Source organism: Sceloporus occidentalis, unplaced genomic scaffold, assembly GCF_023333645.1.
Source record: "Sceloporus occidentalis isolate IW3139 unplaced genomic scaffold, rSceOcc1.0.p SCAF_30, whole genome shotgun sequence".
Classification (NCBI taxonomy): Eukaryota; Metazoa; Chordata; class Lepidosauria; order Squamata; family Phrynosomatidae; genus Sceloporus; species Sceloporus occidentalis.
In genome coordinates, this window is record NW_028317010.1 from 3,358,598 (window position 1) to 3,376,631 (window position 18,034).

Consider the following 18,034-nt stretch of genomic DNA (forward strand, 5'->3'; position numbering starts at 1 on the left):
GGACGCTACAGAACACATCATCAGAATTGTGACGCTACATCCCTAGAGAACCTTGCTTGTTGGTGTAATGCTAACTGAAGTCTATTGCTGAATGTATTAAATAATGTTATAGATAAAGATATTTACATGTGTCACTGCTGAGTGCTACCTTCAACATTTCTTACAGCCGAGACAGTATTTCTTACTATTTTATTTTCAGTTAACGTGTCCCCTATTGGATGGTTTCCTTTTTGTTGTAAATCTTCCATCGAATGGTTTTATATCTTTAAAAACATTTTTGTTCACAGTTTTGCATTCGAATAGGCTATGAAAAACACATTTGCAATATCCATTTTAAATTATCTATATAATGGTGACAGGTAGCCCGTTTTGTAGGCAATGAAACAGAGCAGGGTTACACCTCCATCCCCACGAAAAATGTATGGAAATGTTTTTCTTTGCATATCTGAAAGTAAACATGGAAAAAAAACATTAATTTACAATAGAAGTTGTTTAAAATACACAATTTCTCTAAATGGCTTATTTTAACAAGAACAAATAACTTTCACAAGAGTTTGTTCTGAGTTATCAGTGGTTTATATAAATGGATAAAAATTAGGGGATTCAAATAAAACAGAAATGTAAGATGTTATTGATTTTAAAAGTCTACTGGAACATAGCCAATACCATAAAAATAAGGATAATGTTAATCCGCCTGAGACCGTACAGGCCCTGGAGTGTGGTGTGTCGCATGCAGTCTGAACAAGTTATTTTTAAGAGCTTTTATTTCCAATATTTCTTTGGAGTTATGCAGCAATGTATTCATATTGTGTGCTGCTCTCTGCCTGACCCAAGACAGTGGTCCTCAGAGCCTCTACTCAACCTATATGTGAATCACTAAGCTCTATAGCCTAATAGAGTTAAATAGAGCTATTATTAGTCTTAGCAATATCGCATTGTATTTTTAAGTAGAGAAAGTGAAAAGTGATAACTAGAGGTTACTTCAATGGGCCTTGCTGAGTGTCTCTACTTACTTTATAAAGTACAACATCCACCTCCCTGTAGCTTGTGTGGGGTAGAGTAAGGAAAAGCTACCCCAGGCCTGAGTACAACAGTTAGCAGTATTTTGAGTCTTTAAATAGTGGGTGGTGTACATGTGTCATGTATGTGATACTGTCTTCAGGGAAGTAAGACGCTCGTCTTGGTTTTTGTAAGTGGTTAGAAAGAATCTAGAATCAAATACATATCAGCCCCGCAGATCAGCTTTCGTTGAACTCATGCATTGTACACAACTGTAAATACATTTACTACATAAAACAAAAAAAAGGACTGTAAGCTTACAACTTGCAGCACAAAAAAGATGGAGAATGTTCTTTTGTCATAAGAAACTATATTTAATAATGTAAAATGACTATTTTTTGCTAGTGCTTTTCTACAAATTTATTAACAATTGCAGCTATGTTGGCATGACTACCATTATGTTTTGATATATATTACTCATGTTCATGGTATTAAAGATAATTTTTTGGTGTTTATTTTTTTTGCCATGAACACGGACACAGATTCAAGATAAAAATGGCTCCTGACAAGTTAGTGATTGTACATATGTATATTTGACTTTGTAAAAACATGTATGTTACCTTGTATAGAAATATAATTTAAGTGGAGCGATGGGAAGATAAAGCATTTAAGTGTCGGGGGAAAGAAAAGAGATTTTTTGGGGGAAATTAATTTAAATGAAGGAGACAGAGATATATGTTCACATGAAGAGTTTAGCACAAAATATGTATGACACAATTAACAAAATAACACTGACCACTTTTTGAAAAATATATCCATTGTTTTATTAATGTTTTAACCTCCAACTGCATTTAAGCCACAGCATCTTTGTTATGAATTGGGTAAGTCACAGTAACAGTCATAACCTTCCTGATTATATAGACTTGTACACGTGCATCACTTTGCTCCTCACCTTAATAGTTATGTTGTGTTGTTTTCATATTGCAGTGCATTATATTTTGAATCATAATAAAAGAAAGCATTGAATATGTGTTGTGTTGTGGAAATTGGGTAGCACATTGAAAGCCATCCACATTCCCAGTACTTTGATGGGTTGGGTGGGATTTATTAAGCAGTGCGTGTCCAAAAGACAGAACCCTCAGTAAATTATTTGATCTCCTCCATGCCAAGCCCTCATCCACCCACTCCGGATCTGCCAAGAATGTTTGCACTGAGAAAGGTGGAGGCATGTTCTGGAGTTAGGGATGAAGAGGTAAGGCTGGACTCACCTCTTTATGTCCCCAATTTCAAGGAGGTGGTGGGGTTGTACAAGGTCACATAGCATCACATTGTGTAATCCTGTGGTAGTAGCAGCTTGCATGTAGTGCTAGCAGCATTAAAGACAGGCTGAGCAAATTATCTGCAGCCTTTAGAATAAATGAGCTCAGAATCAATATATGAATTCCATTTGTACAAAAAAAACAATGTTTGGGTTATCACTAGTATTGAATACTATGGTTTTACGGCTTACAATTTGCATAGACACATATTCTCCTTTTAGGTTGCCTTCTGCTTTAATTCAACCATTGATATATTGGTATTCTATATGACCTATGTGGTTTCCACCTTGCACACGCATTGAGGGATGCTGAAGAATCCCCCTATATGAATTTGCGCTTTGTCCGCACCCCTAGCGCTCCTTGGCTTGCTGCCTACATCCACATGGTGTACTCACCTTCAGACAGCACATGGGCTGTGCCTATGCCCAGAAAGTGCTCCTTTTCATATCAATGAGCGCTTTTTCCTGCCACCGATTGGCCGCTTTAAGCTACCAATCAGTGGTGAGTAAACAGCACCATGGAGGGGACATTGTGACTTTACAATGGTAAGTGCTTAAAAAAAAAAAAAAAAAAAAAAAAGTAACCGGTTTCATGAATGCACATTACAGTACTTACAAAGACCTACAAAAAAATATATATATATACCGGTGTGTGTGTTTATATATATATATATATATATATATATATATGTATATATAGATATATATACACACATTTTAATTAATCATTTTATTTTGTACTATTGAAAAAAAAAAAAGGGGTTTTCTTTTTGTATATTTGTTTTTCCCTTGTCCCAAATGTTATCTGTGGGACCAGTTTCAGTCTGGTTTGAGCTTGGCTAAATGAGGAAATCCTGGACTGACAAGCACCAGACTGTATCTTTCAGAATTCATGAGAAATATGCAACTAATGTAGTAAAAAAAGAGTACAAAAAAGTAAACTACACAAAAGCGGACAATAAATAAAACATTTGCAGCATATATTTAAAATAGCACAGGATCTTGTTCAGTATTTTATTGCCCGAGTTTCCAGGGACCCTCTTCAATGCTGCTGCATTTTTAACGTGCACCTCAAATACATGTTCAGGGGTGAGCCTAGGGCTAGTGGAGCCAGGGTGCAGTATTTCTTTGGTGACCCGTCCATAACGAACACGCACACATGTTAACACGCAAACTCTCACTAACCATAAGCTCTCCAGTGACATTAAAACACCTTACGCTGACCAAATCCATCAATACCTAATACTAACAGACGGGCACAGCCCTGGTAACACCATACACTAACACACTCTAACGCTTTACAGTAACGCACACAACATGCGCTCGCACGTGCCAACAATACACATGCACACCCACTCAGACACCCTTTGCGAGCTTTTGTTGTCACACCACAGAACCGTGTGCGGCATGTTATATGACCCTACAGGTCAGCGAGGTATGGCAGTTTCCAGATTTCCAGTTAGTTTGAGATCTAAAAGGAAATCACTTTGAAGGCGCGGATGGAAGCGGAGAAGTTCGGAAGTGCTTTGACCACTTTTAGTTGGGGCACCGGGTAATATGGGCACACAGCCAGTATTGCTTATTTTTACCCCTCCCCAGATTATGTATGAGAAAAGGGCGAGGGGATGTAAATGCCAAAATCACTTCTCCATAGTGAAAGCCAGTGTTTAAGGAAGCACAAAGGGGTGAAGTTGTTCAAGATCCAGGCATTCCACAGTGATCCATGAAAAATGCATTGTGTGTGTGTTTAACCTCTTCAGTACTGGAGTATAGAAACCTTTGTGAATGTGATGGCCTAATGGAAAAAAAAATGTGCCAAGTCGATGAATGGGTGTGTGGAACTACGGGCACTGTCGAGGACATTTTGGCAACCCTAGCTATGGGTCATTTTAATGAAATAATTTAGTTATGCTGTAAACTGTAACAGTGGTAGTTTCCTGTTCTCGAAGATGTTTGCTTCCATGGCAACGACTGTTTTCCATGTGCACACCCCACCCTATTAACCATCACAGAGGTTGTTTTATGGACATCAAAGGTATTCCAAATAAGCTCTTTTAATGATGTTGATTTAAGACAAGGGTGGGGAGCGACATTGTTCATCGCATAAGTTCTGTGGAAAAAGAAAATCTAAATATTTTCATACGCCGCACCATGCAAAATCCATTTCCTGCTTATTTAATACATATTAACGACTCTCGTTCTGTATAGCACTGCGGTAACCTCACTATTAAACACACTTCTAACATTCTAAACTCTTTGGCAGAGAGGGAAACCGAGGCTGGAAAATTTTACATGTATGACATCATAATAATGATCTACACCTCCTACAGTAATAAGAACTTTGCACTCTCTAAGTTCACGGTGTAACATGGGAAACTAAATGTAAAAAGCAAAGCTACAGATAACATTAAAGACTCTTAAAAAATATATATATGTCAAATTCTCTAACGTGATATTGAGAGAAAAGGGAATTAATATTCATTCATTCATTTCTACTTGTTTTTTTAAGAGAGGCTTCCTGTAGCTCCGCAGAGGCACTGATCTCCCCACCAGCCCGATACGGCTCAGCCTCCATAGTTTAACCCCTCCTGTTTTTCTGTATCTGTAAATAGGCAGAGCATAGGCATAATACATCATATGTCACAATGCTCAGTAGTAAGGACAGTGGCAGGGAGCAGGCGGCTGGTGGTGCTGCCTTGGGTTTTGGCCTATGGGAAATATGCCACCTGCGAACTGTACAGAAGTGCATGAATTAGAATACAGGGGGGGAAAATGTGTTTTTCAGGGAAACACCTTGCTTTGAGTGAATGGGGTGGCAGGATCAATATTTTAATAAAAAGCTAAATAAGCAAACGGCTTTTACTTGACTCTTCCATTAAACAAAATGATGCCATTAAATAACTAGGGATCACATAAGAAAAAGCTTTTGAATTAGTGGGATCGGAGGTTCATTGTGATCATCACACTTTTTTACGATTTCTATTTCTCCCTACCTCTTACCGGTCCTGTGGTGGGGGTACAAGGTCTGTTTCAGTGCTCTATCATGGTGCGCACAGCCGAGGAGTGCCGAGCGCTGGGACATCACATCATATAATAAATAATAATTATCCGAGAACATCAGCATCCATAGCTGGCCAGCTTCGCGAGAGAGCACTGAAACAGAGGTCTGTACTGCGGATCCCACAAATTGTGGTGGCCGGCACCTTGCCAACCCGATTGCCGCCTGTGTCATTGGACCCAGCAGGACCCATGTAAGGACCAGCTCTGCATATAAATATGTACACAAATATATATGTACACACAACCGTATTTGCTCGATCATAAGACAAGTCCCCACCCCCAGAAAAAAAGACCTTTTGTTACAATGAAGGTTGTCTTTTATTCAGACATGAGATCTGAGGCATTCCCTCCCCAGCCAACTAAGCCACTTTTGTATCCCTGTCTACTTTTCCGCAGCTCTTCTCGTTTTCCTGTCTTCTTTCTTCGTCTTTTTCTCCTCAGTATCAGTTTATCCAGGTACTTCCACAAAACAGCAGAGTCTCCGCACATACCCTCTCCCCAAATGGAGGAACAGGGGAGAGGCTGTATCGGCGGTGTGCACCATGGCTCCACACCTTTTACCGAAGTACTCCGAGGCCAGAATATTGCTGATGGAAAGAGAAGCGTTAGATATGTACCGTATCTATATATACACACTTTATTTTGTATTTTACTAGAATAAGATTTTTCGGTTTTATACAGGCAAAAAGTATAAAAAAGGTTTATATTGTTGTTAACAGGTTAGACACAATAAGGGGCTTTTTGGGGGGGTAAGTACCCCTGCCCTTGTTCCATTATGCGTGACGGATTGTATATAGCTTCCTGCAGTGAGCTCACTGATTGCAACGGGATACACATCGGCTCCTGTCCGGAAAACTCATAGCATTACCGATAAAAGATCCTTTAAAAACCGGGAAAGAGACGAAACCACAGCATCATTACATATGGTGGGTAAAGGTGGTGGAAAACCATCCCAATTAAAATTAAGGGGGTAGTAGAAGTATATATATATATATATATATAGCAGCAACAATGTTTCCTAAAATGCTTCCAAAAGTTGCTTTTGCCCCATGCTATAGATGGTTTTGCAAAAATTAATTTCTGATATGCAAAAATGTGTACTAAATGATGCACAATCATGCCATATAAAGCTATGTATAAATACCTGCCAACTTTTCAAAAAAAGCTCAGCAAAATTAACCAACAGTAGTTTGGTTGGCATTTGTGTTTATTTATATAATGGCGCATATCACGTGCGATTCCGCAGTTCTTACTGGGGTAAGCTGTATCTTTTGGATTTCCCAGAAATATTCTTAAATACTTTCCTTTATTTTCGGTCCCCATAATGAGTGTTAAACGGGTGGCAAACAAATCGCATTCAGACACGGTTTAAATTGAGCTTGAGCCTGGTTTGTGTGGGCTTTTAGGGGTTAAAGGGGCTTTAGGACTTGTATAGATTTGTGTATTTATTTGTTATGATAATTTCCAAAGTGGTATTAACTGCCGCCACTTTTTACCACCCAATAGAGGAAGAGGACGGCTACTAAAGTAGTAAATGGTCCGCAGGATAACAATTATCAGGAAATACTATGGGATCTGAAAATGTATAGCTCGGAGGAGACGCCACATAGGAGGTGTTATAGATACATTTAAATACATTAACAAAGTGCAAGAAAGACATTATTTCAAAGGAGGCAAAATGTAAGAGCAAGGGGGATTACCATATTGGCCTGATTATAGGCCGCCCCCCCCCCCTAATTATTTATGTCTTTAAGGGGGTGAGGCCAAGGTTTAGCATAGGGATGCTCAATTTTTATCGCCCGATGCCCGGGACACGACCTTCGGGCGCTCCGCCATAGAAGCCCCGGCAGAAGTAACGGGCAGCAGTCGCCGTCTGCATGCATCGCGCAGGCGTTCACCGGCTGCCCCCACTAGACAGCAGGGAGTCTGGAGCACGGGAGGCAATCCTAGGGATGCATGGATAAATGGGGGGGGGGGCAGAGTGGCATATAGGGGGCATAAAGTATATCTGGGGTCATAAAGCATATCTGGGGAGAACAGTGGCATATATAGGGAGCAGAGTGGCATATCTGTGGGTATAAAGCATATCAGGGGAGCAGAGCGGCATATCTATAATGTAAGCTGCATTATGAATTAAGGGGGGTGTAAAATGGCTATTGGCTTTCCATATTTCGGTTTGTAGATAACTGCATAATAGATACCAAAAATGATAAAATACATGTATTCCCGTTCATTAGATAAAATACTGCTTTACCATTCCACTGTGTATTTTTTCATAAAAATAGCACCAAACTATAAGGGTGTGGCCTATAATCGGGTGCGGCCTATAATTGGGCCAATATGGTATATAAAAGTCAGAGGCTTAGATGTAATGTAACTTACTTTACTGAGAGGGTGGTAGATAAGTGGAACTACGCCCCAGCCGAGATGGCAGAGGCTGATACCGTAAGGGGGAAGACATAAGCTAAGCTGAATCTAAGCAAAACCCTAGGACTGATTAAGGTCTGAGTCTCTAAATCACGAAAATGGGCGGACTTGATGGGCCGGATGGTTCTTAGCTGTCTTGAAATTCTATGTTTCTATGACAACTCAAATCCCATGAAATTGTGAAACTTTTATCAGACACTGCATCTGTCTGCGTGTCTGCCCAGTGGCTGTGCTACATCTCAAGGGTTAAGTTACAGTCTCTCACTCTCTCTCCCCTCTGTTTCTCCTCTCCCTCCTCTCTCTCTTATTAGCTCCCATGTATCCATTGAAGGTGCAGCGTGGTCTGTGATTAATCGCATGGAAGCATGGATGAGGTATGACCAGAAAGGAATGCGGAGTCTGGTAAACATCCCACGGATTTGGGATCCCTGCTCTTCCATACAAGGACAGAGCGCAGTGTCAGAGCGGGGAGGGATCCCGACATCCCCGACCAGCAAAGCCAACGAACCCGCAGCCGGAGGACGGAACCTTCGGATCGCTGCTAACCCTCGGTCTGGGCGTTTCCAGCCGGAGACCACGCCCCTTTCTGCTACAGGGCTCAGTAATCAGGAAAAAGTTCTTGCATTACCCGATCGCTCGCTGCCTGCGCCTGGAAGCGGGGAATTAAAGGGACCGTGTCCTATTTTACACTCTCACCCTATAACCGAATCATGTCCACCAAACGCATCACTATCGCCGGGCCAGCGCCGTGGGGGTTCCGGCTCGTCGGAGGAAAAGATTTTGATCAGCCCTTAACTATCTCAAGGGTAAGTGACCCCGTTCAGCGCTGGCATCAGCTGTGTGTCCAGCTGCCTCTGATTCATTGTATGAACAATGATCTGTATTCAGCTGAAACCGTGCCCCGTACATTAAACTTCACCGATTCACCGAGTATCATATATTATTTTATATAATATATGCTTTTTAGATTCATTTAAAACAATGTTTCAAAGATCAGTGCTTTAGTTGTACGTGCTATTATATTTTTAAAATAAGTACTAAAAAATGTCGTTTTTAGCAGGACATTGTAGTTTTCTTGGTCATTCTATACATTTTTTTTATGTGTGGTGGGCTTTTCTGGCCCTTTTCTGCTGAAGTCTTCCATCAGTCTCTGCTTTCTTTGACATCAAAAGGTGATTAGAGCCCTCTTCACCTTTTTGTTTCTTTAAGTCTTTATATTAAGCGCTACTTATATCCTGTTTCCCAATTGTACAGCGCCGTGGAATATGATGGTGCTATAGAAAACAATAAATAATAATCCCCTCCCTGTGGGTATATGCACACGCCTAAAGCTGCAGGCTGCGCCCCACCTTTCCTCTATATATTCTTATCTATACTAGAAAGTGAAGTAATAAAGAGGTCCGGCAGGCGCTGAATTGTGTCAGACTTTCCAAGAAGTACTTTCCAGGCTATAGGCAGCAAAATTAACGAACTTTTCATCAGATGAGTGAATTTTAGGGCTGCTAAGCTTTGCTTCACAGTCATTCTTAGTTCTTTCAGCTTTTATTCTTTGCCTGTTTGACTCAAGTTATCCTGCTCATTTTGCACTTAGGGGACGCAATTGGACAGCCTGCTTTAAAGTTCAATTGGCTCTGATATACTTTTCTGGCGAACAAATATGAACTATTCAATTAATATAGGTCTTATGTTATACTTATACAAAGCATTTTAGGGGCCTCAAAGCATAACTAGGTGGAGGGTTCTGTGTTCCAGATGTTTTGTGGACTGGTTTCTGTTGATAGAGCCCCCCACCATCCAAGGAATAGTTGACATCCAGAGTCTGGTCATGGTGGTCAAGTATTGTACAGCACTATGGAATATGATGGAGCTATATAAAACAATAAATAATAATAATAGGTTGAGGTGTGTGTCTGCTAGACTTACAGGAGTAAGGGGTATATAAGTGCACCAAGTGATTTCCTAAACCTAATAGTGGCAGGTCACCTAAATTGAGCTGTCACTTGACGTAGTCCACTTAAAATCTTGCCAAGTTGTGCCTAAAAGGAACCAGAATGTCAACCTGTTTTTCTTGCTGTAAATTAGCCCTGCTTGTGACAGTTAAAGTAGCCACTTCATCTGCTCTTACTTTGTCGCCATGAAGGCTGATAGATGGATCATCTTGTAGGAAATAAACTGTGAACTACAATTCACAGGGTTAGCAGCCAGTATGAAACTAAGATAGTCAACTGAGGTCCTCATGGAGTTAATGAACAGCTGGAAAGAAAGTTACCTGCTGAGTTCCCATGAGCATTTTGTTACCAGCAACCTCACAGGTTTCACACGATTGTGTTACACGATACTGAAGAAAATGCCCAATACAGTGCTGGCTTTGCCCTTCTTGGGGGATGATGCTCACTTAGTTATGCCCATTAGATTGGAATGGTATCAGAACTGGAATGCTCCTGCAATAAACCTGCAAGCTCAAGGTTTAGGGAATACCGTGTCTTCTTCGGTAACCTGTGGACCCTTACAAAGAAACCTGAACATTACATTTTTTTCATAACCTGTTTAGATTCTCGTGTTAACACTGCTAAATTGCCCGAAATTGACAAACTTGTCCGTGTGCTAAAGAGAGGTAAACTGTGAAGCCAACCGCAATTTAAGACAACTGACCATGTTGTAGCAATTCATCTGCTCATGAAACAAGGGCTTCAATTTTAAAAAACAGCTCCTCAGGAAGACCCCATTTGATTCAGTGGGGCCTGACCAGTTTAACCACCAACTACACTGGTTGAGTCAACTGACAGACTCATCCGTCAACCGTCATCTCTCAAGTGTAACATAGTTGCAGCCATATGTATGTATATGAAGTTAAACATGAGTTTTCAGCTGTAAATACAGTGTAACGTCAATGTTTATGTAACAGTACAAACCTGTGTGCTTGGAATGTATTTGTTACACTGTTGCATGGTGTTGTACCCACAAATCAAAATGTCTCAATATCTGAAACAGAACATCTGGAGCTCTAAAAGACCAGCTCAGTCTTGTTGTAGATCTAATATAAAATTCCCCAGTTTTTGTTAGGCACGGATATGGTTAGTCTTCTTTTTGGCAAGCTTTACATGTACCAAGCTGAAAATTCTGTACTTTTCTTGAGTGGGTGCGCTTAAAGTACATGACATCATACAGGAAACATTAAATCATCTGCCCAATCTACATGAATTCAGTGCTCAAGAAGCTGCATGTGTAATACAAGCAGTAAAATCCATGTAGAACTGTGTGTTCTCTAATAGAACATTGTTCGCACATACATTGCCTACATCTTCTAGGAAAATACATCTTCACTTCTCAACAATCTGTAAAAGGATTAACCACAAGCTGTTGTGTGGTGCTGCTTGGACTTCCAGCAGATGTGTGGAGGCCCTGCATGGCCCTGCCATGGATGATTATAGGTTCATGCATATTAACCAGGCCCGCTCTATTATTGACATTACGTGTAAGGATCAAGACCCTTTGACTAGGACATGTTTTATGAATATATGTTTTTTAAGCAACAACCCCATGTTCAAGTAGGAATATTGTTAGTGGTCATTTTTTACACAGTTTTTTTCGTGCTCTCCGTATACACATAATTTTATTCAACATGTCAACAAGCACATTTAGATCAGACATGCCCTGGCCTGGTCTCGGTGGAATGTGTAACACAAAGCTTTGCACACATAGCCCTTATTTTTCTGGATTTTTTAGTTTTATAGGTCTCATAAGGATTTTTTTCTAAAAATGAAATACATTTGATGTGAGAGCCTGGACCTTTTAACAGAAGAAATAATTACAGTGTACTATAAATGTGATTCAAATTACTCAGCCATCTCATTTTAGCTCAAATGGTGATTAGCAGTGGTGCCGTCACCATAGTGACAATATAATGTTACGCTTTTAACCCATATAACCATTTGGGTTTCATCAAGCATGAACTGGTTTTCCGTATATAGGCTATTGCTTGTTAAGTGTAGGACAACATAACAGAATAGGTGCCTCAACAAATGGGCAGCTGCTTAAGGTCCTCAACCTGAGGAGGGCTTTCTTTCTGCGTTTCCAGCCGCACACCCTGTTTTTTTTTCTCATATACGCACATGTACACTGAACTACTTGCGTTATCTAGTTGTCTTCCTCACTGCCAGGTGATATACTAGATGTGGAGTCATCTAGTATATCATAAATTGACCTGCTGAGTGACTGCCTCCCAGAATGGGTCGGTCTACTCTTTATTAATGCAGTGTTTGAGAATAAACAGAGTATATTCAACATAGTGATATTAAGTGGGACGTAAAATGTTTTGAAGACCTTACCTGATTTACAGCTATGTCTAGGTGAGAGTATATTAAGTAGATATGGTTTGTAGGAGCAGTGACATTAAACCAGTAGTTCTGATAGACTTCTGGGGTTCTGATTCATAGGTAGGTAAGCTGGCCTGGGGGGATAGCACAAGCTGGAACCAAGCAAATCCCAGTTAGATGGACTGCAACAGACAGAAAAAGTATGCACAGACATGGAAGGAGGCCTAGTTAGATTGAGCCGGACATTACAATAAAGGTCTCCATGTTGAAGCAGGTAGCCTAACATGGCTGCCTACTACCAGTGTGGCTGGTACAAATATCTGAACATCCATAACTGTGTGATCTCACAGGTGGTGCCCACAGAAATACCCAACCCCATAAAAAAAATAAAAACACACAAGCACATGGTTTAAAACAAAATATATGTTTTTACGTGCAGGGTGATGGACTTTTAATGCAAATTACTACTATGCCACCTAACTTGGCATCTTCCATGGGTTGATGGGCTTAAATAAGGCTAGAGCAATAAGAAGATAAGCTGTGTTAGATACCTATACATTTGTAATAACATGGGTGACATGATTGACGTTGTAAATGACTATTGTACGTGGAAGGGGCTGATTTTTAATGGAATATCTTCATAGGCTTCTAGAGGCCCTTTTTGAGCAGCTATAACTCTGACACGTTGTGTTTGCTAATCCAAGCTTGAGTTTAAAAGGCTCATTAGAAAACTCTTTTGCATTATATTATGTTACAAAGCCATTTCCTTATTTTCCATGAGCTGGGTGACTCAAAACTTTTGAACAGTAGTGTAATTGAAGTAGTTTGGAGTGTAACTGAAGCCTCTTTAGTTATTTGTAAAACCTTGTAAGCCTTGAGGGCTGGACTTCTATTAAACCTCTCAAGCCCACCTTCCCCAACGTCACGCTAGAGCTGGCCGACAGTGGGTCCTGCAACCAGAGATGTATTCTGGCCTAGGCCGACTAGGCCTATGGCAGCAGGTCCAGGGGGCGATCTGACCCTCTGCTGAGCTGCTTCTCAGTGGGTCTACAAGGGAGATCTCTGATATCCCCAAACAGCCCATTTACCCTATAGAGCTTGTGCCAGGGTGGTACGGCCTCCACATTACAAGACCTTGAGCACCAGGATATAATACTAGGGTATCCCAGCACTCCGCAGTGAGGACAAGCAGGTGCACTAGAGGTGCAACAATGATGCCAGAGATGTGTATTTCCTTTTTATATTTTTATTCCTGGGCTTTATCGTAGAGTTTAACTGTGCTTATGTGTGTCCAACATGCAATGTGTTGTGAACTGTCCCTGACATGGGCTTTGTGTGCAGGCTACATGTATGTACAGCTACGTGCGTTAGATCAATTTGGAAACTAGGAGCTTTTTTTTTTTTTTTTTTTTTTTTTTTTAAATTCATTCTTTATTAAATATTTCATTTAAGAACATTAAAACAGACAAAAAATCAACTTCATTCATAAAGTATTAAAGAGTATACGAAGAATATAATATATTACATTATCGAGATGGTATCAAAATTCAATCCCGTAATACTCTTCATACATTTCTTATACATATTCCCTCACATCCATTCTGCTTCCTAATAAAAGGGTCTAAAGGAGAACAAAAAAAAAAAAAAATAAAAAAAAAAGGGGGGGAGGGATTTCGAGAATTTTGAGAATTTCGGTTCCACGGAATTTAGAAAAAAGTATGTATTTAAGTCAATGCATAGGAGTTCTGTGGCCTTTAGATACTTATTTGAGACCAACGATGCCAAATCAAATCATACTTCTCTATTATATTAGCCTCTTTGAAAAAATATTTTTCAGCATTGCATTGTTGTTTTATTTGATTTTCAATCTCTTCCCACACTGGGAGAGTTTGACTCCTCCACTTTCTTGCCAAGCTGATTTTAAAGGCTAATAAAACATTAATCCAAAGGATTTGTTCGTTCGCATTGATTTTAGGAAAATCAATGTGAAAGAGAAAATTCTGCGGAGACAATATTATATTAAACCCAAATAATTTTAAAAATAAATCAGTTAATTGCCTTTTTATTTGAAGTAAATATACACAGTCCCACCATATGTGTTTATGTGTACCTATATCCATTTGACAACGCCAGCAAAGAGATCCCTTTACTGGTTGAAATTTTACAATACGGACCGGGACCATGTACCATCTGTACATAAGTTTAAAGAAATGTTCTTGGAGGTTTAAACAGTGAGTTGCTTTTCTAGTGACTCTCCAGCCCGTATTCCATACTTGTAAAGATATCGAGAAGTTAAGATCTTTCTCCCACTGTTTCTGGGCTTTACTTTTCTTAAGAATTATAATATCTTTTAAGAAATTTGAGATTCTAGAGATTGTTCTTTCAGAATTACAAGAGGTTATAAATTTATACCAAGGGGAGATATCAGGGGGAGGTTGAGATATTAGAAGATGTTTTATTCTGATATATTTAAATAAATCATTTGAGGGAATTCCAAATACCTCGATCAAAGAAGGGAAGGAGATGATTTGGGTTCCCATATAGAGATCACCTACCGCCTTTATACCTAACACTTTCCATCTATCAAACGTAAGATCCGGAATAAAGGAGGACAGAACCTCTATAGGGCAATTTTTTGTAAATAGTACTTTATCCTCAAACCTTTTTTGAATTTCATAAAAAGAAGATAAGATATTGTTAACTATTAAGCTAGGGATTTTTTTCTTTCTAAATTGTGTGCGAGACATCCAAAAAAATAAGAATGGATCACAATTTTTACGAGTGTCTCTCTCTATATTATACCATCCTGGTCCCTCTTTATATTTCGCAAGATTCCAAGCTATCATAAAGTTTATTTGGGAGGCTTCATATAGTCTTTTCAAATCTGGATAACCAAGACCTCCATCTTCTATATCTCTCTTAAGCAAATCTGTTGGTAGTCTAACCATTTTTGCCGCCCAAACGAAACGAGAAAATAAATTATCCCAATCTATAATCGTTTGGTTGGAAACTTGAAAAGGAATTAATCTGAATAGATAAAGAATTTTGGGTATGATATATGCTTTGAGAATATTAATTCTTCCCATCCAAGAGGACTCGAGTTTTCCCCAATTGAGCAACATAGATTTTACTTCTACAAATAGTTTTTTATGATTTACGACCGAAGTTTCTTCTATCGCTGCTCCAATTTTAATTCCTAAATAATCTATGTATATAGAGAAATCCTTAATCTGGGTCTGTGTTTGAATTAAATTAATCTGATTTTCTGATAAATAAAATGGGATTATCTGTGTTTTAGATATGTTAAGTTTGTAATTGGAATATTGTCCGAACTTCACCACTCCTTCAAGCAAAGCAGGGACAGATATCGATGGAGAAGAGAGTGTTAACAAAACATCGTCAGCATAAAGAGTGATACAATAATCATGTTTACCAATTTTTATGCCGTGGATGTTCATAGAATTTCTAATAAAGATTGCCAAAGGCTCAATTGTTAGGGCGTAAAGCAAAGGAGCCAATGGGCATCCTTGCCGAGTTCCGTTTCGAATAAGAAACCATTCCGAGTCTAGCATGGGTCCTTTTATTTTAGCAACCGGATTTGAATAAAGCGCCATTATTGAACAAAGAAAGAATCCATTAAGACCAAATGCTCGGAGAGTTTCTATCAAAAATCTCCAATTGACCCTATCAAAAGCCTTTTGGGCATCTAAGGCCATTATAACCGAGGGAATTTGATTTCTATGAATTCTTTCAATGATATTAAAGATACGTCGGGTGTTTTCTTCACCTGCTCTACCTGGGATAAATCCTGCCTGATCGGGATGAATAAGATCCTTAATTACTTGAGCCAGTCTAAGGGCCAAAATTTTAGCGTATATCTTAATATCGATATTAATAAGAGAAATGGGTCTATAATTAGAGACTAAGGTATGATCCTTTCCAGGTTTTGGAATAGGTGATATAGTTACTTCCAGCATTTCTCTCGGAAATTCTTTACCTAGAGCAATAGAATTAAATGATCTTATTAAAATGGGAGATACCACCGGGTCTAAGATTTGAAAAAATAATGCTGAAAAGCCGTCTGGACCAGGGGATTTCCCTCGTTTAAGTGTAGAAATTACATTCGAAATTTCTTGTAGAGAAAAAGGTTTGTTCAGTTCTAATAACTTTTCTTCCGATAATCTTGGAAGACCAAGGTTCTCCAGAAATTGAGTCATATCATCCCGGGAGACAGAAGATTCTGGTAAATTATATAGAGCTTCATAATAAATCTTAAATGCATTGCTAATTTGTTTTGGTGATATGCATGTATCTCCATTATATAGAATTCTTTTAATTTTATAATGTTGGAAACTAGGAGCTTTTAATAAAATAATTTTGTTTGTGTTCATGTTATTATTTGATTTGGAATATTTGCGAAATAATGTTTGAAAATTGGAAGTAATATAGTTAGAGACACAAGTAAACCTAGAGAGGCCTATAGGCGTCTTTGTAAAAAATCTCATTATAAATGCCTTCCAACAATACTGGCCTTTGTCCTGCTTTAGTGGATCAATGGAGGTCTGTGCTGTTGTGCAACAATCCATCCCTTGCTGCATGTCCCAATTTAAATGTTGGAGGGTATGTATAGATCATATTGTAGGAGCAAAAACATCAGCACTTAGCAGGGACATAGACATAGATGCTTCGGAGCATGAGCTTATACACTGGGCTGCGTTGCACCCTACTTAAGTAGGATTATTAGGGTTTTAGTCCTTCTCTCAGAAGACTTCACAGCCCTGTGTTGCCTTTAAAATAGTGCGTGAGTCACTGTGTAAACAGTAAAAGTGACAATGCTCCGTACACTGTGACAAGGACAAACAGGAAGAGTAACAATGGCTGGTTATATCGGCATGTTTTGTTACGCATGCTGTGTTTCTGTTAACCCCATAAACAGTGTTGTTTACTATGCAAACAAAGATGTGAATGTGATATTTGTAATCATCCCTTTTGTATTTGCCTCCCAACTACCCTAATTTTTTCACACGGGTAATTGTGTTTACCAACAAATAGAGATTATTGTTAAAACCCACCTAATGTTATTATCATTTAAAATCAAATGATCTCTGCCCTATTGTTAAATTGCTGATATGGTATTTTTTGTATGGGTGGGTGAAGAGATTAGATAATGCTGGGTCTGCCACAGGCTGACACCAATCACAGCTTGCACAACTTGGAACTTTTAAAGAAAATATCTCAGAAAACTGTACTAACAAACCAAAAATCTATAGGTAGTCCTAATGTATTTAGTCACCTCAATATGATCATACTTGACTACAGAAAAGTAGGGGCTATTGGGAGCTCCTCTTTGTAGACTCTGCAGCGCTGTGGATTTCCCTGCAGGATAATCAGGTGACATTAGAGCGCACATCTGCAGTTTACACTGGCTTTCCGCGTCTCCCCTGTGTTGTTTACACAGAATGTCCAATCTTTGCTTACCTCATACCATTCCTCTGTGCTGTAGTTTACACAGGATGCCTCCTTCCCTGTGTGCGCACTTTAGTGACAAAGGACTAACCTTTTTTTTTTTTCTTGCATTCCAACAAATGTAGCCGCCCTGTTTACAAATGGATTTCCCACCCTACTTCACCAACTTTGCTCCCTTGCTGAGTCAAGCAGTCTGGATAACGTCCCTCTTCAGCGTCCATGACGCTCTGCCTTCATCCTTCCCCTGCTAATACATCCCTGTCCTCGTCGCCCCTCTGCGCCTATCTTATATACTTGTTGTGGGGCCGGTGTGCAGCACAAGTCCCAGCAGCAGCGAGTGCGAGGTAATGCATCTGGGGTCCTAGCAGGGCTGTTAGAGATCCCATACTCGGGTCACACGCATTACTTCATACTTCCTGCCGCTAACCTGGCTCTACACAATGTGTGA

The 18,034-nt window shown here is 39.5% G+C and overlaps 1 protein-coding gene across 1 annotated transcript in view; it reads left to right on the plus strand.

The window, feature by feature from the left end:
* The first annotated feature begins 8,514 nt into the window (after positions 1 to 8,514).
* The window catches only part of LOC149298911 (PDZ and LIM domain protein 1-like), a 28,655-nt gene continuing 19,135 nt past the window's right edge, over positions 8,515 to 18,034 (plus strand). The window contains exon 1 of the mRNA XM_089486923.1: positions 8,515 to 8,610. Coding sequence (XP_089343049.1) covers positions 8,515 to 8,610 — 96 coding nt within the window. The remainder of the gene's footprint in view (positions 8,611 to 18,034) is intronic.